This window comes from Phaseolus vulgaris, chromosome 1 (assembly GCF_000499845.2).
Source record: "Phaseolus vulgaris cultivar G19833 chromosome 1, P. vulgaris v2.0, whole genome shotgun sequence".
NCBI classification, from domain to species: domain Eukaryota; kingdom Viridiplantae; phylum Streptophyta; class Magnoliopsida; order Fabales; family Fabaceae; genus Phaseolus; species Phaseolus vulgaris.
The window spans coordinates 39,821,864-39,848,751 of NC_023759.2; the positions used below are offsets into that span (position 1 = coordinate 39,821,864).

The window sequence follows — 26,888 nt, forward strand, 5'->3', positions numbered from 1 at the left end:
CTCATTTCTCTTATATTTTTCCTATAAAGTGATACTCATATTTATTGTTTTATATTAAAATACTTCACTGACTAAAATTAAATAAAAAAACTATGAAAAAATAAAGTTTGAATATAAAGGATTTCTCTATAAATTAATTATTGCAAATAGCTTAAAATTATTCTTTAAATAACTTATAATTATCTTGTATAAATATTAAAAGAATTATTAATAGAATATCATTATATTACAAAATAAAATAAATAATTATAAAATATATAGTTAAATTTTTTAACTTATTAATATATTTACATATAATTTAGTATACATATAATCATGAATAAAATAAGGAGCAAAAACATTACACCATTAGTATATCATGTATAATATAAAATTAGAATATAATTTATTTTGTTTTGTCTGACAACATGTTTTTTCGAGTTTATTAGATAAAAACTAATATTATTTACGATAGTATCATTACAGCTGATTCGATAACTTTTTAAATGCGGTAAGAATTAAACAGGAATTTATATTACATAAATTATTTTTCATAAAAATCACTTAAAAATTTAGTTTTCTTATAATTAAATTACTCAAATTTCTATTTTCATAAATTTATGTAAATTTAACATTTTAAAAATTTAATTTTAAGTTTCGTATTTTTTATTTAAGATTTTGATTCATATGTTATTTTTAAATAAAATAAAAGAAAAAAATTTCATTTTATTAAAAATATAAAAACGTGAATTTATGTATTTTATAAATTAAAAGAAGTATAAGTGTCATTTTTATAAAATATATAATATGAAAGTAGGTCTAATAACTAGAAACCATGATGAGTGTAGGACTTAGGTAGGGTTCGGTAAACCCCTTCATCTATTCTGGTTTTGTTGAAGTTCTTATACTTGCTCCATTTATTTTGGTCAAAGCCTCTGTGGGATTATTTTTTTAACCTATAGTTTTTTATGTCAAATTGTTCTAATAATCATTGTCAAAAGATGTTGAATAATCAATCTTCTAAGCTTAAATGTTCAAAAAGGGAACAAAAAGGGTTTTTGAGGTGGGAAAACTTGCACTATATAAGTAACCATGTAATAACCCTTATTATATATACATATATGTGGAAGCTAATTATAGCAAGTCTTCTTAACCACCTTACCAAACTCTTCCAACATCTTTGATAGCAATGGAAACAATCTTCACCACTTCATCAATACAAAGACCTTTTTCTTTCTTTTTCTGCCCTACATACACTTTAAAGATTTAAGATTTTAGGATGTAAGGATAAATTCCTTCAATCAAAATTTGAAAGAAAAATAAATGAAATGAGGTTTTGCACAAGTTAATTAAATTATATATAAGCTAATTTGTAAAAAAAGAATTTCATGTAGTTTCATTAAATTTTTATTTTTAAAAAACTATGAAGAAGTTTATTTTTTATTTTGTCGGAGTCCTTTTAATCCCTTGAACTTATAATACTTTTAGTTTTAATCTCCCAAATTTTAAAAAACATTTTTAGTCCCAAAAATTGAAAAAAGAATAATAATACAGTTTTGTATATAAAAATCAAATTTGAACAACTAATTAAAATTAGTTTCAAATTTTAAACTTTAAAAAATCATTTTAGTTCCTCAAAAAGTTAATGTTTTAAACCTTTTTTTTTAATTTTAAAGGATTAAAACACTTTATCCTGAAACCAAAATCAGTTATAACCGAAAACATAATTAAGTTGAGATTTTTCTACAATATACACGGAGAAAATTAACACTAGTAATTTAAGAGTGAATGTTTTTATGTTAGGTATCACTATGCACCTTGAGCAGTTAGACTGACACCTCAAGTAACAACAATCATTTGCCATCACATATGAAAAGAATATTATTAAAAAAAAAAAATACAAAAATATGGAGGATTAGACCAAAACACATATGTTAACCAAAAGATACATAAAGATACATAATACCTTAATATTAAGTTTTATTTTTTATTTTTTGTAAATATTTTTATGTTAGGTATCACTATGCAACTTGACATCTGACACTTCAAGTAACAACAATCATCTGCCATCACATATGAAAAAATATTATTAAAAATAAAATAAAAAAATATACAAAAATATGGGGGATTAAGCCAAAACTCATATGTTAACCAAAAGATACATGGGTACACTATACTTATTCATAAAGAATTCTAAGAATAAACTATATGAAAACCTATTATACCAATGAAATGATTCTCTATGAATAAATCATAAATTAGCCAACTTATCCGTCCACGCATTCCCTTCACGAAAAATATGAGTAACCCTAAACCCGATTTTTATACAGTAATTAAGTTTTATTTCCTTAAACCAAAATTTAAATATTAAAAATATTATAATTTTTTTTATATAGAGATTGTACCATGTTTCTAAAACAATTTAACTCAAATTAAATAAAATTAGGTAACGGTGTCGTGTTTTGTATATTTTTTTATAAGAAAATAAAACGGAAAAAAAAACTGTGAGTGGAAAAAATTGAAATAACTCAAGTTTCGGTTAAATGATTTACTGTAAACTATAGATTACCACGGGTGACCAAAATTGTGATTTGAAATATTAAAAATGGAACTATATTTTGAAGATTTAAATATAAGATTTTATCATAGATTTGAACAAAAATATTATTGTTTCATTTGGGTATAATTTCACATTTTTTCAGCAAACAGAACACAAAAGTGATTACAGTTAGGTGATGAATGATTGAGGATGATGAGATGTGGTGGGAATCATGCTTCTGATACAAACTAACATTTGTTATTATTTAAACTTCTTTAATATGCAGTATTTGCTTGAAGCAGGTTATGAATGCGATTGATCATGAGCAGTTGAGAGCAGAAAAAAAGAAGAAGAAAAAGGAGTAAACATTTTTTTAATAAATTTATTAGACATATTGTATTTAATGAGGCAGATTATGGTTGGTGAAGCAAGGTTCATGTTTTCTGGTGAAGAATGTTGGAAAACTAGATACATGTAGGTTTTCTATATCAGAAACCAAGCCAACTAGATTTGCATAAACTCAAGTGATTTAGGTCACCAAAACTCTAATCGACCATCAAAATTCAACACTACACAAAAGCAGTTATCGCAACCAAACTTTGTAAAACCAAAACTTATAAATAAATAAAAATAACTAACCTACAAGATTATGTTTAATATGGAGGATTAGTCTTCCCTAAACACAATTGTCTATGAAACAATTGTTGAAATATAAAAAAAAAAATATGTTTTTAATTTTGGATAGTTTTTTTATCTTTTAAAATTTGAATGTATCTTTTTAATCTTGCAATTTGAAAACTTCTTTAGTCGACTTATTCAAATCTCATAAAGATAAATAATTTTTTTTAAAAATGTAATAAAGTGTTTGATTGTAAAAGATTACAAAATAACAACAAGTTATTGTCCAAGTTACTTGTAATATATATTAATTCCGGCAAGTGGAATTTTTAATTTTGTATTTTTAGTGTAAAAAATACAAGAGGTAAATTGTGTTTTCAATAACTTTTTCTTTTAATTATGTTTAAAGATAAAGTCTTATTTAAAATTACAATGGATTTTTCTTTTGTGTAATATGTCACTTTTTTAAAATTTGTAAGTTTTTCTAATATAAAAGTCTATACAATAAGGATTTTTCAAGTTACTTCAAACCAAATATCCAACTATTTTTTTTTTTAACTTTTTCTAAGCACTTTCTAAGTCATCTTTTATGACAAGATATGAAATCTTAATTTACATGTTTTGAGTTTTACTTTCTCACATCAATTTTAAGACCTATATTTTAATTAATTTTTATTTGGTTGTTAATTTATTTTATTCTTATGAGTTAGTGTCTTAAATTTTATATTAGGTTAACATAGTTTAATAATTTTTTTTTATAAAATTCAAATTTATCATACAAGAAATTTATTAAATAACAATTAATTTTAACTATTTTTATAAAAAAAAATAATTAGTTGTTATATTGATTAAGTTATATATTATTTTATAAACTAAAAAATCATTGATACCTAAAGTAATTTTTATTATTAATAAAAATGTATAAATTAGTTTCTAAATTGATATTAATTACCAAAGTTTTAGTTACTAACTATTTTAGATTCTAAATTAGTAAAGATCTAGGTATATATATGCTATAATGATCTAGTATGGTGAGAAAAAATTTGATGTTTGTATATAGAAGGAATGCTAAAATGACCTCATATATCAATAGGAATCAAGCCAAGAATATGAGTATAATCATTACTACTATGATTGAAAAGTAATTTTTGTTGTTTAGCTATATGACAAGATTCAAAAGCTTTATTTTTGTCAAAATGTATATACGAAAACATATTACTAATATAATGTAAAATATTATTTGAGGAATGATTAAGTCTATGATGCCAAAGATTCATGCTATTGTTACGAGAATTGAAATCTCATTCTTTAGAATTAGGACAGTTGATAACAAGTATGTATTCAAATCCTTGTATGTAATATAAACCATTATCCAATAAAGTTATCCTAATGAAACGATACCTGATAAAACCAGGAGAAAAAATTAGTCTACAATTTAAGGATTGTATCATGCGTTGCATAAACATTAGGTTGAATTTGAATTCTGGTATATAAAGAACGTTATATATGCATAAATGTTTTGAAAAGTTTACAACTCTTGAGTATTTGGAAACAACTTGTGAGTCATTGGATAAATGCACAACAACAGGTTTAATCTTATAAAAAAATGATAGAATGAGATATAGTGTATATGTGACATGATATGTGGTTCCTATGTCAAAAATCTTAAAAGATTTTTAATGCCTTTACCTCTCTCTAATGAAATTGCAACAAACTCACGAACAAGATTATTTAATTTACGTGTAGAACTAGCCTTTAAATCCTACATGATCTTCCATATACGTTGTATTTGTTATTGAGTAAATTGCATATCATTTTGATTCCATGCATGTTGATTAATCTTTGTAATATCACCAAGTGTATCTTCAGTTACGATAGAAATATTGGCAGTTAAAATTGTTAGTAACATGATCATTTATCTGTTTGTACCCATGAGGATACATTATTTAGAGTAACACTCTGTGATTCATCTTATTACATTAATTGCATTGTTTCACATAGTTAAGATCATGACATCTTCCCCTTCCTTGAGTTTTTTAGTTATTGTTGTAAGTATTGATGTTGTTCCTTCCTTGTTGCTTCCAAGCAATTTAACTATTAACCGTCTTTATATGAAGTTGTTATAAAAAAATGTCATTAAGGATTTTTTCTCTTATTAAAGAATAAGGGAAAATATGTTGTTCACACTAGACAATGACTCCATGAATACAATATGAGTATTGATAGTATTATAAACATAATTAAGACCTTTCAAGAAACACATGATGTGTTTTGATTCTTTGTACTTGACCATCATAAGACTACAAGTACAGTGTATGTCATAAATACAACTAGGGATAGGTCTTAAAGATTTCAACTCCTCCCATAAGATCTTCATATCAATGAATAAATTTGAAACGTTTATTTCTCTTTATTTTATTAAATGTATTTCCTAGAGAAGATCATAATTCTAAAATGGTCTCATTCAGAGAATCTTTCATTTAGATCATCCCATAAATCTTTTGCATTATCTATGTAGATAACACTCTTGCAATCTGATTGGACATGTTTTAGTAATACATGAGATGACCATAACATTACACTTTTTCTACACATCATGTAAGAGCTTGTTTCTAGGCGATGCATTGATACTCCCATAAACAAACTTCAATTTGTTATTTGAAAGAAGAGTCCACTTCATAACTCTATTCCATGAGTGATGATTGTTTTAGTCCACTTAACGACTTACAAGAATCATGTCAGGATTCTCATTTGGATGTAGATAGTAGGGATCATAAGGGTTTTGTGTAATCCATATTATTTTGTATTTCACTTGGTAAAGAATCCATATGCAGATGAAGGAAAAAAAATGAAAGAATGTTTGTATAATGCTGAACAGGAACTGTCAATGTAATGTGTAATTTTATAAAATTATGAGCTAATTAATGAAGCTCTAAGCTTTGATATGATTTAATTGTGTGATTTTGGATATTGTGAGATGTGGAATATGAATTTTAATCAAGACATGATATTTTCAGGAAATAAAATATCGTGTTAAGATTGTTTAGGATGTGCATTGACCAGAGATTCGTCTAGAAGGAGATATCCTGACTCTCCTGAGATAATAGAATCATATAAATGAAGTTATTCAGGTGGTGAGATTCGAAGGAGGTTCATATGAATGAGTAAGTTGTTTGAAAGACAACTAACTTGACTGTTATATGAGTAAGTTGTTTGAAAGACAACTAACTTGACCTGTTATATGAGTTAACCATGTCATACTAGGAGAGATGATATTGTGATTATTTATGCGCATAATTGTGTGAATTTCATAGTGAGATAGTATGACATGTGAGATAGTATGACATGTGAGATAATATGACATGTGCAGATCTCTTAATCTAATTCGACGCACAAGTCTTCCGAAAGTAAAATCAAGTGTCTATGTGTATTGAGTGAGTAGAAGTCTGACATGTGAAAGATGAATTTATGAATTTTAATAGACACTTGATGATTTAAAAAATTGTATGAGACTATGAATTATTTTTATTAATTTGAAATTGAAATTGTATAGAAATATTTATATATTTAGCTTACCTGTTCTTTGTTTGTGTTTGTTTCTTTATTTGTGATGTTCGTGTTTTACACGGGAGCAAATGAGGTTGCATGTAATAGAGCTCCTCAGTGAATTGTTGTAGGATGAGATCACTTTCATTTGAATGCTTTGTTTGTTTTTAAAACTTTTGGTGTATATATTAAAATTCGTATGAATAGAGATATTTTGTTGAAATAGTTGCGCATATTCATATGTTAATTACATATTGTTTTTGTTGTTTTACTTTTATTTTATTATATATGGATAAAAATTAGAGATGTTATAAAAACTTTATATCATTTAATTACAATTTATCACTTATAATAAGTTAATTAGTTGTCTTTAATTTATAATAATTGTTTTGAAAAGTATACAAATATATAAAATAATTATATTAAGAGAGCGCGTCTCCATCAAAATTAAACTATCTTTTAATATGGAACTTCATTATTATTCAATAATGATACACTTTTATTTTTTATATGAATTCACAAATAGTCAGTTTATTAATTTGAAATTAAAATTATATAGAAATATTTATATAGCTAGCTTACCCTATTCTTTATTTGTGTTTGTTTCTTTATATGTGATTAGTATGTTTTATACTAGAGCAAAATAGGTTGCAGGTAATAGAACACTTGAGTGAATAGTTGAAAGATAAGATAACTTTCATTTGAATCTTGGTTTGTTTTGAAAATTGTTAGTGTATATATTAAATTCCTATAAAATATCTTTTGAGATAGTTGTATATATTCATCCATTAATTCCATATTGCTTGTTTTACTTTTTATTTTATTATATATAGATAAAAATTATATTTTATTTTTATTTTATTATATAATTAAAAATTAGAAATGTTACAATTTTTTTATATAATTTAATTATAATTTATTACTTATAATAAGTTAATTATTTATCTTTAATTTATACTTGTTGTTTACAAATATATAATTATTAGCGCGTCTCCATCAAAATTAAACTATCTTTCAATATAAAACTTCATTATTATTCAATAATGATAAGCTTTTATTTCTTATATGAATTCACAAATAAATAAATAAATATCGTTATTTGACTACAAAAGATTATAACTAGTTATTAATTTGCAGACGTTTAGTTACTCATCTAATCTTTATAGTCATAGAAGTTTTCCCTTTTGTTTCTTATATTTTAAAATTATTTATGTTAATTCTTACCCATATCGTCTTAATTTTTCTATCTCCTACTACATATGTAACTTAATGCTAAAAATAGTATGTAGAATAAAATAAATAACATTAAACATTATAAAGATCAAAGTAAAGGTTTTTTTAATTTTACTGATAAACTTAATTAACTAGTTTAAAAATAACTATTTTATAATTAATTAATAAAAATTAACTAAGAGTTCGTAGAAATTAAACCCGAAACTCTACCTATTTGTGCTTCATTATTTCCCGTCGTTCTTGGTCTGATATCTGGCATCGTATCAATGGCAAATCACCCAAGCTTCGGCGGTCGCAGTGGAGTTCGAGTGGTGGTCGCCGGCGACCGAGCCACCGGAAAATCGAGCCTGATAGCTGCCATCGCGACGGAGTCATTTCCCGAGTCTGTTACGCCGGTTATTCCGCCCACTCTCTTGCCCCCTGATTTGTACCCCGATAACGTTCCTCTTACCGTCATTGACACACCTTCCAGGTCCTCCTCCTTCTCTTTCAGCTTCGCAACTTTCCACAGTTAATTCCACGCATTAGTTTTATCGAATTTTTTTCGAAGCAATCCGTATTTTACGAAACAATTAATCAATTAAAGGCGCGATAACTGAATCGCATTTTTTGGCTGAACTTCGTTCGTTCTATGTTATGCATGTTATTGTTATCTTATTCGCGGTGATCCTTCTAGATTTGAAGTGTTTGATTATGCTCCGAATGAACGCGCGTTTTTGTTGTGTGTAGCTTGGACAAACAAAGCAAGCGTAACGAGGAGTTGAAAAGAGCTGATGCTGTAGTTTTAACCTATGCTTGCAACGACACGGCTTCGTTTTCTCGGTTGAGTTCTTACTGGTTCCCGGAACTGCAGAAGTTGGAGGTTGGTGACTTTATGCATTTTTCAACCAGGAATGAAGTGCGAGTGGTAAACAAATAGTGATAATTTGTTTATTGTTGATTTTTTTGGGTGATACACTGATGCAGGTGAAGGTGCCTGTAGTTGTGGTTGGTTGCAAGCTGGATCTTAGGGATGAAAGCCAGCAAGTGAGCTTGGAGCGCCTCATGACACAGTTACTGCAACAGTTCAAAGAAATTGTCACGTGCATTGAATGCTCTGCTGCTACGCAATACCAGGTATTTTGCTTCTCTGCATTATTTGTACCTGGTGATGCTGAATTATTTATATATTCTATATAAGAAAACAAGATTTTATCTTATTTTCTTGCTCAAGTATCGGTCAATACTACAGATTGTATCACGGCCATTCATTACAATTTACAGCAATATATTGTAAATAAATCTAGTTTGCAATGCATTTCCCTTGTGATAAAATAAAAGCCTATGTTTTATTGAAGTCCAAAATGATACTTATTCATCAAGTACAAAAAGTTCAAAAGATAGAAAAAAATAGCCAGCTAAATGAGTTCCCATTTCTCCTTTACATGTATGACCATGTCTGGATAAGCTTCGCTAGAAGCTCTTGTATGAGAAAAAAAATTAAAAGGAAAAATGAAATAAGTTTTTCTCATAAACTAAAATAGTTTGTGTATAACTTAAAATCAACATTTTGGAAAAGCTAAATGATTTTAGCTTCTACAAAGAGCTGATTTTAACTTGTACATAAGCTTTTTAGCTCATGTGAGAAGCTTATTTCATTTTTTTCTCTTATTTTTCTTTTTCCTACAAATGTTTATGGAAAAACTTACCGAATACAGCCTAACTCAAGTGTAAAGTAAGAAATTCACGAGTTTATATAATATCACAGTTAACTTATATATAAGGATACGATCTTGATAATATATTGTCATCATTGTTTGCAAAATATAAGTGCCTGAAATTTAATGTTATTTCTAATATTTCAGGTCCCTGAAGTTTTCTATTTTGCTCAAAAAGCGGTACTACATCCAGTAGATCCATTGTATGATATTGGAAGTCAAGCTTTAACAGATCGATGTGTTAGGGCTTTGAGAAGAATATTTGTTCTTTGTGATCGTGACATGGATGAAGCCCTCAATGAAGCAGAACTAAATGATTTTCAGGTTATTGTTAAATTTAGATTTGTTTCAAATTTCCTTTTTTATTTAGATTTATTATTTTCATTGTGGCCATTTATTTAAAGCATGCAAATATACAAACAGGTTAGATGTTTCAATGTACCATTGCAATCATCTGAAATAGCTGGAGTCAAATCAGTTGTACAGCAGAAAGTACCTGAAGGAGTCAACTCACTTGGTCTTACGTTTCCAGGATTTATTTGTGTTCATAATATGTTCCTCAAAAAAGGGCGTCCAGAGACATTATGGGCTGTTCTAAGAAACTTTGGATATGATAATGATTTGAAACTGAAGGATGATTGTCTTCCTGTTCCGTCTAAGCACGCTTTGGATCAGGTGATACATAGTTTCTGTGTTATATTATTGTGGAAATTCCACCTTTTGTCTACCTGTCTGGTTTAAATTGAAGAGGTTGGAGTAGTGATACAAAAAAATTAACCGTACATTATTCAGTATTGGTATTAACAATAATAGATAATGCGTGTGGTTGTTGAATTGGGAAGAGTAGAATTTTACATTTAGGTTACACTTATCTGTTGAGAGCAAATTTAGCTATTCATTGGTAGGTTTTGCATATACTAGCTGTGAAAACCTATGCCTGTGGGATTGGTGAATTGCAGAAGTGAAGTGTGAATTTTAAATTTGCTCTTAAAAATGACCATTATATGTTGAGGCATTGTTATTGTCCAAGTCTTTCCTTATCTGCCAGCATACCTCTTGTATATATATGGCTGGTTAGAATTTTGGATTTGCAATTAGTTTGTTGTAGTTGATATAGTATTCTCCCACTTTTTCTTTATATTTGGTTCTAAATGTTATAGCTCACATATTAAGAAATACAATTTTTTTACTCATATATGTACTAAAATTAATTTTATTTTCCTAATTATGCCCCTTATCTCTTTTATATACTATCTTTGTTACTCCCGCTGTTTCTTTTTAAGTGTTAGATTTTTGGAGAATTTGTTTCTATTTATTGGTCACTTGTAAAGTTCAAGATCACATTAATTACTGTAGAACTCTTTCTACCATTACCTCTCTCATTTTTTATACGTGTGTAAAATAATTAAAGATTGGTAAAGATGAGGGTATAACTGAGAAAATAGCAATTAATGTTTTTTTGAACTTTTAAAAGGATAGGTAAAATGGAACTGAGGGGATGCTTTTATTCCATGTTGCTTGATATTGAGATGGAGAGAGAGACTCTGATATTTGTTGGTATTGATTTTTTGATACATTTTTGTTGAGTCAAATGGTTTTCAAAGAAGCACACGACATAGCATGATAGTATGCATTTTTTCCCAAATAATGCATTTCCTGACATTATATAGCTCATCAATTCATCACCAATTGTTGTGAAGTTATTTTAATTCTCCTGTTAAACTTACAAATGATATGAAGTATTTACTCTCGTACACATAATCTTTCAGAGTGTGGAGCTGACAGGTGAAGCTGTAGAGTTTCTAAATGGTATCTTTCGACTGTTAGATACAGATAAAGTATGTAATAATGGTTTCGTTGTCACTTCCTTGATCTCTATGATATGTTTTAACCCACTGTCTCTGTGTTCTAGGTGATATTCCATATCTAATTTACATTTTTTCTATTTACTTCTTTGAACCTTGATACTCTCTAGGATCGAGCCCTACGACCTGCGGAAGTTGATAAGTTATTTTGTACTGCTCCAGAAAGGTGAACCTGCTACCTCCCTCATCCTAAACTTTCTCTGTATAGAAAAATTAAAGGTGAACTCATCTTTTGATTGTCCCTTCTATAACTAGTATCTCATTAACGTCATATTTAGTCTGCATAACTAAATTACTTTTTCTTATTGTGGATGGAGAACTCTAGATTTGGTTGACTGCCTCTAGAAGCTTTAGGACGAAATTTTTATGATAAGTTGTAGACGCAACAAAACTGAGTAATCATTGCAAAGAGAAGATAACGTCCTGTATAACATACTTAGGCTCACTGAGAATTAGTAGACTTGTTTCCTGTAAAATGTTCGGGTTAAGTCATAAATGACCTGCCTCTTGAAAGACTTATCCCTTTATAGGTGTTGGTTACAGATTTTGTGTAGTTCCGTGATTAAATTGGGACTGATGTTGTCTTTACTTCATGATTTCTGTAAGCGACTGATAGGAATTAAAATTACTTTAAGGGGAAAAAGAAGAGGCAACCTAGAAGTATAAACTGCAATAATTGCTTGATTGGGTACTCGTTTTGGAATTCCGTTGAATTCTTAGGTGATCATAATTGTTCACTGGTGTAGTTGGTAGTTCTAGTTGCACTATAGAAATTTGATTTTGGTTTGTTCTAGTCTCTAGATTTTTCTATTAGCCCTGTTACCTAGGGATTTGGGCCTTTTCCTCCCTTTTCTTTTAATCCAGCTCTTTTGAACATATGTAATATTTTTTGGCCTTTTTCTAATTGATTGTGAGTAGGTGGTCACAGTGCATTTTGGATTAGTTTATTTTAAGGAAATAATCCGTTTCATTTTTGCAGTTTCTTGAGAGAGTTTTTTGAAAAATAATGCAATTATTTTTCTAAAAGAAAATCTTAACCAATTGTGCCATTGGTTCAGTGTCATTATCATTTTGCTGAAGGTTTGTGCTTGAAAATCTTGATGGTCTTACAGTTGGGGAATGGGTAGTTTTAATTACTGGAGAAATTGGAAGCTCCAGAAGTGTGATGTGATTCTTATTCTTGTATGTTGTAATTCCAGGAAATAACCTAGTTTGAGCTTTTCTTTTGGATAGGGGGTTGGGGAGAGCATTGATTTTTTAATTACTGATGCAGCATACCATTATAAAACTTAAGTGCATAAGTTGATTTTAGCTTATGAGAAAAGTTCACTTCATTTGGTATTTTTATTTTCTTCTCTTATAAGTGTTTAAAAAGAAGTTTATCCAGACATGATCTAAGACTAATTGAAGCAATCACTATATTGGAGACATCACTAAAATTCAGGATATGAGGAGCAACTCAGGAGATTCTATGTTTGACAATAATTCTCTGTTTAAAAGATTGCTTTTACTGTTCCTTGCCAAAGTCCATGTTTGTGCAGCATGAAACACCTATTTATTTCTGCATTATGAGAGCTCAGAAAGCAGACCTTTTTTCAAAATCCTATAAAAGACAGAGTGGTACCTTTGGAAACACTACTATTTTACAATTTTTCAGCTGAAGTATATCTGACGGTAGTATTGCTTTTTAATTTTGTCTATTGTTCAAAGATGGTATGTACTCTGCATATTATTAACTTGGTATCCTATTTCAATTGTGATAATCTTGAAATTATTTATAGTTAGTTTTTCCACTTGACGTCATCCATCTTAGGTTTGGTACATGGTTGTGTTGTGATTTCAGTCCTTGGAATGATGCTCTGTATAAGGATGCTGCTGAGATGAATGACATGGGTTACCTATCTCTAAATGGATTCCTGTCACAGGTGGGGATGATTTATACTGTTCTTTATTCTTCAGAATGAGTTGGTTATTGATATGTCTCTTGAATTGTATGATGCAGTGGGCCCTTATGACATTACTTGATCCACTGTGTAGCCTGGCTAATTTGATTTACATTGGATATAGTGGTAATCCTGCGGCAGCTCTCCGTGTTACTCGCAGAAGAGCAGTAGATCGCAAGAAGCAAGCAACAGAAAGGAATGTGTTCCAATGCTATGTTTTTGGTTCTAAAAGTTCTGGGAAGTCTGCTCTGTTGGATTCATTATTGGGAAGGTGTGTTTCTGAGCGAATCACCCTAGTCAGTGTGTCTTAAATATATTTTGTTCCATGAGTTAGTGAATTCATTCTCTCCTACTGTTTATATATGTTTTCCTTCTAATAAACAATTAGCTCCATTTTCACAGGCCGTTCTCAAACAATTATATTCCATCAACAGTTGAGAGGTTTGCAGTAAATTTCATCGAATTAATTGGGGTGAGTATCATAATGTCGCAACATTACTGTTATTTAAATGGTTTTGAAAAATGATTTTGTCTTTCTCTCATGCTTTGCTAGTAAATATAGGAGTCACATAGATTTTGTGTTGTGGAGGAAATTGGGTACAATATGCAATCTATGTACTCATGATCCCGGTTTTTGCTTCTGCTATACAGGGAGCCAGAAAAACTCTTGTGTTGCGAGAGATACCAGAGAGTAAAGTATCAAATGTTTTGTCAAAAAAGGACTATTTGGCAGCATGTGATGTAGCTGTTTTTGTGTATGACAGGTATGGTGCAAAATGTGCTTATGTGATAATGCTTTGCTATATTTAAATTATTGGAATGGTGTTTCACACCTTGCTTTGCTGTGATCAGCATATTTATGGGCAGTAAGTTAAAATAATGTATTGAAGAGATGCTGGTATCGTGTGTATTTATGTATAAACTAACTACCTAAATTTGTTTTGTGCAATATTGCCTGCAATGACACCTGGTTCGGTTTTAGATCCCTTGAAATATCTGCCTTCCACGGTATATTATCCTATTAGTTATCAATGTGAATGCTATTTGCTGATTAGAAACACAGTAAATTATAAAAACTTAATCTTTGATTAACAATTTCAATTTATTGAAAGTTAATGTGGATTTTAAATTGGCTTGCATTTACTTGCTGGAAGAATGAGCATATGTAGTTGAAGGAATGATTAGTATGACGGGATCTAATAAAGTAAGAATATGCATTCAATGAAAATGAAGGATTGACATGAAATATTTCATTAAAATCCCACATGGGCCCCTTTTGTTCCCTCACTCTGGTGGCTTACATTGACCTTCTCTCTTCCACTCTCCCAACCATCTTCTTTCCAGAGTTTCCATCTTCTTACCCTGTTTGTAGGTTGCGTCTTGTCCATATTGTCTATTTAACTTATATTCTTTTGTTTATGCTTGTATACTCAACTTTAACTTTTTTGAATCACTCAAAATAATTATTATTTATCTGATGATTTGAGGTATAATGATGCCACAATATAAATCCCCATCACTGCTCTCTAACAAAATATGAAAATCAATATGATATATTAGAGGAGGGATCAGGTTATTTCCAAGTAACTATAAGAGAATTACTCCTCATCCTTAATCTTCATTTTCTCTTAATCTAATGGTCTTAAGAAGTTACTTATTAGAACCATTAGATTAGGCAAAAATGAAAGGTGTAGATGAGGATTAACTCTTTAAAGTTACTCTAGCAGTAGCTTTATCAAGAGTTACTCTCTATTCAAACTTCTTAATTTTTCTTAATCTAATGGTCATAATAGTTACTTGTTAGAGCCACTAGAACAAGAAGAAAATGCAGGGTGAAAATGAAGGGTATCTCTCGTAAAGTTAATCTAGGAGTAACTTGATCCATCCTCTCTCTCTATATATGTGTGTGTGTGCATGTCAACCTATCATATTTATAATATAAACTTAGACGCTTGCCTTTTAGCCACTTTGATACATTTTATTTGAGGGAATCAAGAAAGTAACACCATCTTTCTGGAAGGAAAAGTAATAATTTTCTGAGAGTTGATCAGTATGCTGGTATCATGGAGAGTGGAAGATAGAGATGATAGGATTGAGGTGGGAAAGAGAGGTGCTTGACAAAGATGATTCATATGATTGATGAATATATCTTCTGATGAAAATTTAATCTGAGTCCATTTGTTCAGATGCTATATTTTAAGTAGGAACCAAAAACTCACTTCAATTTTTGTTCTGTTTTTAGGCCAGGCTCTTTTCTCAAGTCAAAGTTCATGTTAGACTATAAAAAAAATTGATCTTAAATACTTTTATTACTACCACCATACCGTATTTTGAGGTTCTGCCATACGTCTTTTCTTATGTGGAATTTTCCTTAACTGAACTAACCTAGTTTAATTCGTAGTTGCATATTTGGTTGTTTATTTTTGCATTATGCAGCTGTATCTTGGTTTTGTACTTTTTTTTCCAGCTCAGATGAACTTTCATGGAAGAAATCCCGAGATTTGCTTGAGAAGGTTGCTAGACAAGGAGATCTAACTGGTTATAGAGTTCCTTGTCTCCTTATTGCTGCTAAGGATGATTTAACTCCATATCTAAGGGCGGTACAAGATTCTGTAAAGGTATTGCTTATCAACTCAGTGTTATGACATAATTAAATGTTTTTGTTATGTATTTTTTCATAGTTAAAACCTTCGAGTTTAGGATGCTACTATCATCCGTTTGATTTTGCTACAGGTTACTCAGGAATTGGGAATAGAGGCACCTATTCACGTAAGTATGAAATTAGGCGATTCAAGTAACGTGTACAATAAGATTGTCCATGCTGCTGAGCACCCTCATTTAAGCATTCCAGAAACAGAGATTGGGAAGAAAAGAAAACAATACCATCGGCTTCTTCAGAACTCTCTTGTTTTTGCCTCAGGTGTGTTTTTCTTGGATACCTTCCACTACTAGAAACTTGCTGCTTGAATCACAAAGCCATAAACCACAAGTTTTCAAAAGTATCTGTTTATGTATTGCTCAATTGTTGATTTTTAAATAACTGTCTATCTTGAATTTACAGTTGGGACCGCTATGGCAGTTGTTGGTTTGGCAGCATGTCGTGCGTATGCAGTGAAGAAGAATTCTTCTGGTTAGTCATCAAGAAACTTTATACTTACACAGCTGACTTAAATTAACTGTTAAATTTGTGTTCAGTATTGCGCACACTAATCTTATTGGCTAACCTCAAGTTATATTTTATGTATAGTGTTACTAATTCCATTTATTTTATTGCTAGAACAGCTTCTTATATAGCTACTACCTAAACATGGTTGTGGCTGTTTGCTTTTTTTTTTTTTTTTTTTCAAATTGATTTTAATTGTGTATATTTCAAAGTTAAATTACTTTGATTTGATGTAATTACTGATCTCTCCTTTGGAGTTAAATATTTCACGTACTTATTTTATTTTTCAAATATGAAATAATTTGAAACATTTTTTCACAAGTTAGGTAAAAATTGTAACATTTAATTTAGTTTTCAATTGTTTGGGTCGACAATCATATTTAGTAAAATTAGTAAATCACTAATATAAAAATTACAATTCATTTTAATGTATTTAACGTGTACTTTGCTCGTGAATTAACTAAGAAGGATCCTATACACTCTAGGATTTCATAGTCTAGCTAAAAATATAAAAACAAAAGGAAAATTTTAAAATTATAAGAAATATATGGTTAATTTAAATAAATTAGTATAAGAGTAACTTACATTTAAAATGAGCGAGCAACTTCAATAAAAAAAATAAAATAAAATAATTGAGGGTACAAGTAATAAAGATTTGGAATTAAAAAGTGCTAAAAAGATAAAATACTTATTTTGATAAAGCTAAATTTAGAAATAAAATAACGTAAATAAATGATACTTTAAATTTATAGAAAAATTAAAAATTGTGTAATATGGTAAAAAAACAAAAAAAAATCCCTTTAAAAACAATAAAAGGGTACAATGTTAACATTTACAATACAGGAGACTCAACTACCCTTTTATTTGAAAAATGTTTTATTAACACCCTCTCTCACTAACACAAATTTGACACTACTTGCGTGACATTAATTGATGCTGCAGATGTGATATTTTGTGAGAATGTGACACTGACTCTATATTACCGTATATGACCCGTAGAACACGCAAAACTGGTTATCCGTGTGTTTGTAAGTGATTACTTATGTGACGTTTATGACCACCCATTCTTCATGAAAAAAAATTCAATTTTTTTTAATAAGAACCATATATTATATCGGTTAGATGACTTAATCAGTGTAATAACCCTACCAGAACTACCCAGCCACATGTTTCTCCTCATATACTGGCACATGCAAAATTGGTTACCCGTGTGTCTGTAAGTGGTTACCCATGTGACGACCCACTCTTCATAAAAAAAAATCAATTTTTTTAATAAAAACCATGTATTACATCGGTTAGATGACTTAACTTATGTAAAAATCATATATTACGTCAGTTAGATGGCTTAACCGATGTAATACCCCTACCAGAACTACCCAGCCACAGTTCCTCCACATATACTGGCACACGCAAAACTGGTTACCCGTGTGTCTGTAAGTGGTTACCTATGTGACGTTTATGACCCACCCACTTTTTATGAAAAAAAATCAATTTTTTTAATATGGATCATATATTACATCGGTTAGATGATTTAACCGATGTAATGGGTCATTCTGAGTAAAAAAATATATATTACACTGATTGTTTTTAAGAACTTATGTAATATATTTTTTTACCCTATTTTGAAGCTCGCGCTATTCATTCGCGTGCAATTTCACTCTGTCACGTCTGCAACGTCAAATGTGTGTCATGTGAAGAGAGTGTCAACATATCGGGACTCCTTTTATTTTTGGCAAATTCTACTTGCACCTCCTTTGCTCCTTCGTGCACTTCCATATCATTTTGAAAAGTCAAATATATTCTTCGCGTATATTGGTCAATCTAAACACTTATTTTTCTATTTCGAATATTGACTTGTAGAGTCCGTTAATTGAAACTAGGTCTGGAGTTGTACACCGGATTATATAATGAATTGTAAACAAATTGAAAGTCCGTTAATTGAAACCAAGTCCAAAATTGTATACCGTATTGTATAACGAATTGTAAACAAATCAATTTGTATAATTTAGTATACTTCGGTTTTAACTATTGGAAAATCTATCGGATTGTACAAGTCAATATTTAAGATAAAATAAAAATTAAATTATTAAATGGTCAATTCGTTATGAATTTATTTTTTTAATATTAAAAAAATAGACAAGAACAACAATCTAGAGTACTGTTATAATTTGATAATTTCTTGGACTAATTGGCAACTTCCTCCAAATGGCTGCCTCCCTTCATCCATTATGTTAACAGTTTCAAATAAAAGATTCTTAAACCAAACACAAGAAAAATATGTGATAATAATTTATGTATATTTAGTTCCCGTATAAAGTAATTTTAAAGTATAAGTTCATGAAATGAAAAAAAGAATCATTCTATCTTTAGCTTAGCAATTATAAGACCTAAATCAGGTTATCACTTGGTTGAATTAAAAAAAATTTATTTGAATATAGGATCGTACAATCCGGTTCCGGTTGTGGAAATCGAATTTGGGTTTCTATATTGGATTGTACAATTTGATAAGGGTGAGAAAAAAATTCAAATTACAAAATTTAATTTATAATTTAATCTGAATTTATTTTGAATTTAAATTCATATTTTTTTATTTTAAATCCAATCCATTTAAATAGATATGGATTAGATATAAATTGGATACATTTTTGGATTATCCAAATTGTATTTTGGGATGAATTTTGACTTGGCCCGATTCAAGTTAAGCCAAGACAATTCAGCTGAAGTCGAGCCGAGTGGTTCCGGGTCGATGTCTAACCGAGCAGTCCCAAGCCCATATCAGGTCGAGCGGGCCCAGGCTGATTTCAAGCCGAACGCGCTCGGGCCGTGTCAAGCCGAGCATTCCCAAGTCGATGTTGAGCCGAGCTGGCCCGGGCCGATGTTAAGCCGAGCTGGCTCGGGCCGATATCGAGCCGAGTAAGCCCGGGGTGATGTCGAGTCGCCGGGCCCGCGCCGATGTCGAGTCGAACAGGCTAGGCCAATGCTGAGTTGAACAAGCCCGGGTCGATGTCGAGCCGAACGGGCTTGGGCCAATGTCGAGTGGAGTGGGTTTGGGCCGATGTCGAGTCTCCCGGGCCCAGGCCAAGGTTGAGCCAAATGGACCCAGGCCAATGTCGAGCTGAGCAAGCCCAGGCTGATGTCAAGCCGAACGGGCCCAAGTCAGTGTCGAGTTTCCCGGGCCCGGGCTGATGTCGAGTTGATTGGGTCTGGACCCATGTCAAGTCGACCGGGCCTGCGCCAATGTCGAGTCTCCTGGGCTGGGCCGATGTCAAGTCGATTGGGCCCGAGTCGATATCGAGTGGAGCGGGCCCGAATCGATGTCAAGTCGATTAGGCCTTAGCCGATGTCGAGCCGAACGGGCCCAGACCAATGTTGAGTTGAGCAAGCTCAGGTTGATGTCAATCCGAACGAGCCCGGGTTTATGTCGAGTCGATTGGGCCCAGGCCAATGTCGAGTCGAATGGGCCTGGGCCGATGTCGAGTGGAGCGGCCTGAGTCTATGTCGAGTCGATTGGGCTTTGTCCAATGTCGAGCCGAGCGGGCTCAGGCCGATGTCAAGTCGAGCGGGCCTGAGCTGATGTCAAATCAACCGGATCCAGGCCATTGTCGAGTCGTCCGGGCCCAGATCGTTGTCGAGTCGTCCGGGTTCGGGTCGATGTCAAGTCGTCCGAGTTCGAGCCGATATCGAGTGGAGCGGGCCCGAGTCGATGTTGAGTCGATTGGGCCCTGGCTAATGTCGAGCTGAGTGTGCCCGGACCGATGTCAAGCCGAGCGGGTCGGGGTCGATGTTGAGTAGAACGGGCTCGGGTCGATGTCGAATCATCCAGGCTCGGGCCATTGCGAGTCGTTCGGGCCGATGTTGAGTCGACTGGGCCCTAGCTAATGTCGAGCCAAGCGGCCCCGGGCCGATGTCAAGCCGAGCAGGTCCGAGCCGATGTCGAGTCGTCTGGGCCCGGACCGATTGAGTCGTCCGGACTCGGACTGATGTCGAGTCGTCCGTGCCTAGGCCGATGTCGAATCGAGTTGGTCCACATTCAGGTTGAGTCGACTTAGATCCGGTTTGAACCAAGTTAGTATGTCTCCGTATCAAAATGTATTTAATGTATTTAACAAAATAGATTTAATTTAATTAACAAAATAGATTGAATGTAGATTTAATCTATTTTAAATGAATTTAAATTCATTTAAATTTGATTAGTTAAAATATGAATTAGTCCATTTATTTGAATTTAGATTTAAATTGGATTTTAATCCATTCCCTACAATTTTGTATACAACTCCGGATCCGGTAGATTATATAAGCTGATATTAAAAAAAAGGAAGCGAAGCATATTATTAAGGGTATATTTAACTATGTAGCTGCATGAAAGAGTAATGGATGTGCAAGGAGATTTTTTCTTTTTTATACATGTCTAGTGCTTCTAACTTGGGTGAAGACAAATATTTCTAAGAACTATGGTACTCAATTTCTGAACTTTATAATTTAAAATACAATTTTATATTTCAAATTATAGAGTTAAAAAATACTTTTAAATTCAGAAAATATCTTCTAAACATTACAATTCTAATTCTAAATATATTATAGAGTTCGGAATATGCTTTGAGTCCACGGAAAAGATAAATTAGATTTTTTATGACATGTGTGAATCTGCAGGAAGAAAATGTCAAAAATTCGTTTATTATTTGTGTTTAGATGTGATGGTGAAAGTATATTTGATGAGAGGTTCTTCTTAATTTTTTTATATAATATTTTACTTTATTTAAGTGAATCTTCCATCATATTTTTATTTTTTTATAACTTTTGTGAGGTTTCATAAGATCACGTTTTTACGATATTTTTACAATTTTAAAAGATAATTAAATATTAATTTAATGTTATTAAAATTATGTAAACAAAAAATGTATAATTAAATGAAAATAATATTATAAAAATTAGTTATAGTCAAATTTTAATTCAATATATGAACAAAAATGTAAGCTTTTTTGTGATAATACTGATTTTTAGTTTTTTTTTAATATTCTGATAATACTGCTTCTGCTTCTGAATATGACCACATTCATATTAATTTTTATTTTTTTTAATTTTTAATATTCAATATCATAATTTTAAGATTCTTTCACGTCGATATATTTCAATAAAAATTACTTCTACTATCTAAGTCTTAAATTTAATATTTTACTAATATTTTATATTAAAAATGTTATGATCAGCTATACAAAGGAGTTTTTGCTCTCTGATTAGTCGTGCATAAAATGAGTGATAAGGCACGTTTAATTATTCAATAAGGCGCGTTTGATACGTTAAGTTTTTCTTCTTTTTTTTTTCCCTTAAAAAACATAAAAAAAAGTGTTAAACAATTAGAAGTTACATGTTTTTAGAAGAATATAAATTACTAGGAGTGTTTTATAGTTACATTATGTATCGTAAGTCGAGGGAGACAATTGCTTTCTCCACCCCCTCAATTGATGGACCTATTTTTTTTAGTAAAATCAGTTTTAATTTAACCGCTGCTATTTTTTCTCTCTTTAGTTAATAAACAGATCTATTATTCAGGTCCTGATAATTCTGTTAGTTAGATTTCTACTAAGTGAAAAATCTAACATCTCCTTTCATTTGTAAAGGCTATTTAAGCCAAGTCTCTCTTTGAAATAATACATGAAGTGATTTCATCTCCCAGCAAATATTGAGTCTGTATTTTAGTGTGTGAACACAAGTTTTGACAATTGGTATCAGAGCCTCACCAAGAGGCCTGATCCAGGGAGTGAGAAAAATGTCGAATGAAGGACAAAACTTGTTGAGTATTCCTAAGTTTGATGGTGATTACGATCACTGGAGTATGTTGATGGAGAATTTACTTCGTTCCAAGGAGTGGTGGCATCTCATTAATCCAAGATACGTCGAGTTGGGCGCAGATGCAGTGGAGAGTGATGCGAAGAAGAAGGCAAGAGCAGATCTGAAACTAAAAGATCTGAAAGTCAAAAATTATCTATTCGCAGCCATAGATAAGAGCATTCTGAAGACAATCCTGCAGAAAGACACATTTGCACAACTTTGGGAATCAATGAAAAGGAAATATCAAGGAAGTAAAAGGGTACAAAGAGCCCAATTGCAAGCTCTCAGAAGAGAATTTGAAATTCTGGAAATGAAAGAAGGAGAAACCATTACCGAATATTTCTCCAGAGTCATGACGGTGGCAAACAACATGCGCAACAATGGAGAGACAATACAAGACACTCAAATTGTGGAGAAAATTCTGCGGACTCTCACCGAGAGGTTCAATTACATAGTTGTCTCGATAGAGGAATCAAATGACATAAACTGCCTCTCAGTCGATGAACTTCAAAGTTCACTCATTGTCCATGAACAAAAGTTCCGAAAAAGGATCAATGAAGAAGAGCAGGTGCTTAAAGTGACTCAAGAGGAGAGAAGCGGAAGAGGAAAAGGTAGAAACACGTTTGGAGGATATCGAGGACGGGGTCGAGGGAGACCATCATCAGCTTACAAAGCAGCAATAGAGTGCTTCAAGTGTCACAAAAAGGGACACTTCCAGTACGAATGTCCAGATTGGGAAAGAAGTGCCAACTTTGCTAAAATGGAGCATGAAGATGAGTTGTTACTCTTACTCAAGGCATACGTTGAAGAAAAGAAAGCAACAAGAGAAGAAATATGGTTCTTGGACTCTGGATGTAGCAATCACATGAGTGGAAATAAGGAGTGGTTTACATATTTGAATGAGGACTTCAAGCAAACAGTGAAATTGGGAAATGATGGGAATAGGAAGTGTGCAGTTATGTGTAAATGACATCGTTCAGGTAATTACCAATGTTTATTATATTCCTGAACTAAAGAATAATTTGTTAAGTATTGGGCAGTTACAAGAAAAGGGGCTCACTGTATTGATTTAGAATGGCACCTGCAGGTGTTTCATCCTAGTAGAGGACTAATCATGCATTCAGATATGAGTGGAAATAGAATGTTCCATCTCTTGGCGAAGATGGTGTCAAATCTACCTAAATGTATGCAAGTTGAAGCTGATGATGAATCACGACTATGACATTCACGGTTTGGACATCTCAACTACAAGGGACTCAGAACTCTTACATATCAAGGAATGGTTGAAGGGCTGCCTACTGTGAAAACTCCACAGAATCTGTGCACACATTGTCTCGTTGGGAAGCAGCACCGAGATCCTATTCCTAAAAGAAATCTCTGGAGAGCAACACACAAATTGCAATTTGTTCACTCAGACATTTGTGGTCCTATTAGCCCAATTTCCAACAACAATAAGAGGTATATCCTAAGCTTTATTGATGACTTTACACGTAAAACTTGGATATATTTTTTGAATAAAAAATTAGAAGCATTGGAGGTTTTTAAAGAATTCAAAACATGGGCTGAAAAAGAGGCTGAAACAAGCATCAAGTGTTTGAGAACGGATAGAGGAGGCGAGTATAACTCAAAGGAGTTTACAGACTTTTGCAGCACTCATGGGATCACTCGACAACTAATGGCAGCATACACTCCCCAACAAAATGGTGTTGCTGAGCGGAAGAACCGGACGATCATGAATATGGTGCGCTCCATGCTGTCTGAGAAACAAATGCCAAAGGAATTATGGGCTGAAGCAGCAAATTGGTCGATTCACATTCTTAATAGATGTCCAACAACAACTCTTGAAAACATGACTCCACAAGAAGCATGGACTGGCTGCAAACCAAGAGTGGATCACTTCCAAGTATTCGATGTCTTGCTCATGTACATGTTCCAGAGCAGTAAAGAATAAAGCTAGATGACAAAAGTAAAGCACACATTTTTCTTGGTGTGAGCAAGAAGTCCAAAGCATACAAACTCTTTGATCCTATTACCAAGAAAATAACAATCAGTAGAGATGTAAAATTTGAAGAAAATGCATGCTGGAAGTGGGAACAAAGCAAAGGAGAAGTGCAATCATATGTACTGGACTAGGAAGATAAAAATTCAGATGCTAACAAAGAGTTAGATTTAGAAGAAGACTCTAACAGTACAAGTAACACAATCTCGCAAACAGGAGGAAACTCCTCCACAACCTCATCAGGTGGAATCGAACCAAACTCACCTAAAGGAAGATGTCGAAGAGCTCCTGCATGGATGTCAGAATACACAACCGGAGAAGGACTTTCAGAGGAGGAAGAAGAAGCAATGATGATGATAACAGAAGAAGATCCAGTCACATACAATGAAGCTGTGAAAGAAAAAAAATGGAGAGATGCGATGGCTAAAGAGATTGATTCAATAGAGAAAAATGGCACGTGGAGACTCACAACCTTGCCGAGCGGAGTCAAAGCTATTGGAGTTAAATGGGTTTTTAAAACCAAGCTTAACGAGCATGGTAATGTAGAGAAGCACAAAGCTAGGTTGGTGGCCAAAGGATATGCGCAACAATATGGGATTGACTACACAGAAGTGTTTGCTTCGGTGGCCTGTCTTGATACAATAAGACTTATCCTGGCAACTGCCGCTCAAAACAAGTGGGACGTATACCAGTTAGATGTCAAGAGTGCATTCCTTCGAGGATAACTTAAGGAAGAGGTGTATGTACAACAACCTACTGGCTTTGAGAAGAAGGGAGAAGAAGAAAAGGTATATAAGCTAAATAAAGCTCTATACGGACTGAAACAGGCTCCGCGAGCATGGTACAGTCGCATAGAATCCTACTTCGTTCGAGAGTGTTTCGAAAGGTGTGCTTCTGAACATACGCTCTTTACAAAAGAAAAGGAGGTAGGTAAAATCCTAATTGTTAGTCTTTACGTTGATGATTTGATTTATACTGGGAATAACAAAAGTATTTGTGAGGAATTTAAGATGTCAATGATGCTTGAATTTGACATGTCTGATTTGGGAAAGATGAGCTATTTTCTTGGCATGGAGATTATACAGAATTAAAAGGGAATATTTATGTGTCAAAGAAAGTATGTGAGTGAAGTGCTAGCAAGGTTTGGCATGTATGGTAGCAAACTAGTTGGAAATCCTATTGTGCCAAGCACAAGGCTCTCCAAGGATGAGAAGGGAACCAAGATCAACTCAACCATGTTCAAGCAAGTTGTTGGAAGCTTGATGTACTTGACAACAACAAGACCAGACATTATGTTTGGAGTGAGTTTGATTAGCAGATATATGTCATCTCCAACTGAGGAACATTGGTGTGCAGCAAAAAGGATATTAAGATACATCAATGGCACAATTGAAATGGGAATTCTTTACAACGGAGAAAGCATCACATAATTGGTGGCATACACGGACAGCTACTTTGCAAGAGATCTTAATGACTGGAAAAGTACTTCTGGTTATGTATTTCTTCTTGCAGGAGGTGCAGTTTCTTGGGCATCAAAGAAGCAGCCTGTGGTTACATTATCTACCACTGAAGCTGAGTATATTGTCGCGGCTTCTTGCGCATGTCAATACATTTGGCTTACGAAGTTACTCAAAAAACTTGGGCATAAAGGAAAAGATGGCAGCATAATGTACTGTGATAAGAGTTCAACAATACAATTGTCAAAGCACTCTGTATTCCATGGCAAGAGTAAACACATAGATGTGAAATTTCATTTTTTGAGGGACTTGGTGAATGAAGGAACTGTGAAGTTGAAGTACTGTAATACCCATAATCAAATTGCAGATATTATGACAAAACCATTGAAGAAAGAACAATTTATCAAACTGCGAGAGATGCTGGGACTAATGTCTGCAATAGAAGTAAGCTGATTTACTTACAGTATTCAACTTAAAGGAGGGATTGATGGACTTACTCTTGATGGACCTATTTTTTAGTAAAATCAGTTTTAATTTAACCGCTGCTATTTTTTCTCTGTTTAATTAATAAACAAACCTATTATTCAGGTCCTGATAATTCTGTTAGTTAGATTTCTAGTGAGTGAAGAATCTAACGTCTCCTTTCATTTGTAAAGGCTATTTAAGCCAAGTCTCACTTTGAATAATACATGAAGTGATTTCATCTCCGAGCAAATATTGAGTCTGTATTTTAGTGTGTGAAGACAAGTTTTGACAAATTTGAACCTATACTTCCACAATTTTAAAATGATTATTTTACATTTTTTTAAAATAATTTTTGGATTATCTTTGGAATATTTGTTCAGAACTCACTTTCCACAATTCACGAAATTCATTATCGGAACATGTTTTATTGGAATATGACAAGATTTTCGTAACAAGAAAATAAGTTTTTGGAAAAGAAATTTTTGAGCAAAATTTTCAAAATATATTAATACATTTTAATGTATTTTTCAGAATAAAATTTTAAGAACAAACTTT

General features: G+C 32.1%; 2 protein-coding genes across 3 annotated transcripts; both read left to right on the forward strand.

Moving 5' to 3' along the window:
- Window positions 1–8,109: 8,109 nt before the first annotated feature.
- LOC137814210 (mitochondrial Rho GTPase 2-like) lies at window positions 8,110–16,842 on the forward strand. 2 transcript variants are annotated; one of them, XM_068616806.1, is made up of 15 exons: window positions 8,131–8,387; window positions 8,645–8,777; window positions 8,882–9,031; window positions 9,760–9,936; window positions 10,036–10,287; window positions 11,382–11,450; window positions 11,588–11,643; window positions 13,321–13,402; window positions 13,480–13,691; window positions 13,823–13,892; window positions 14,072–14,184; window positions 15,888–16,038; window positions 16,154–16,189; window positions 16,272–16,340; window positions 16,482–16,842. In XM_068616806.1, the coding sequence occupies exons 1-15, from the start codon at window positions 8,182–8,184 to the stop codon at window positions 16,533–16,535; spliced, it is 1,830 nt and encodes a 609-aa protein (XP_068472907.1). In that variant the 5' UTR covers window positions 8,131–8,181; the 3' UTR covers window positions 16,536–16,842. The 2 variants fall into 2 exon arrangements, with proteins under 2 accessions (XP_068472906.1, XP_068472907.1); XM_068616805.1 differs by having other exon boundaries at window positions 8,110–8,387; window positions 16,154–16,340.
- Window positions 16,843–22,220: 5,378 nt separating this feature from the next.
- On the forward strand, window positions 22,221–26,407 carry LOC137814211 (uncharacterized). The gene has a single exon (XM_068616807.1). It carries the CDS (start codon window positions 22,351–22,353, stop codon window positions 23,380–23,382), a length of 1,032 nt encoding a protein of 343 aa, XP_068472908.1. The 5' UTR covers window positions 22,221–22,350; the 3' UTR covers window positions 23,383–26,407.
- Window positions 26,408–26,888: the final 481 nt, after the last annotated feature.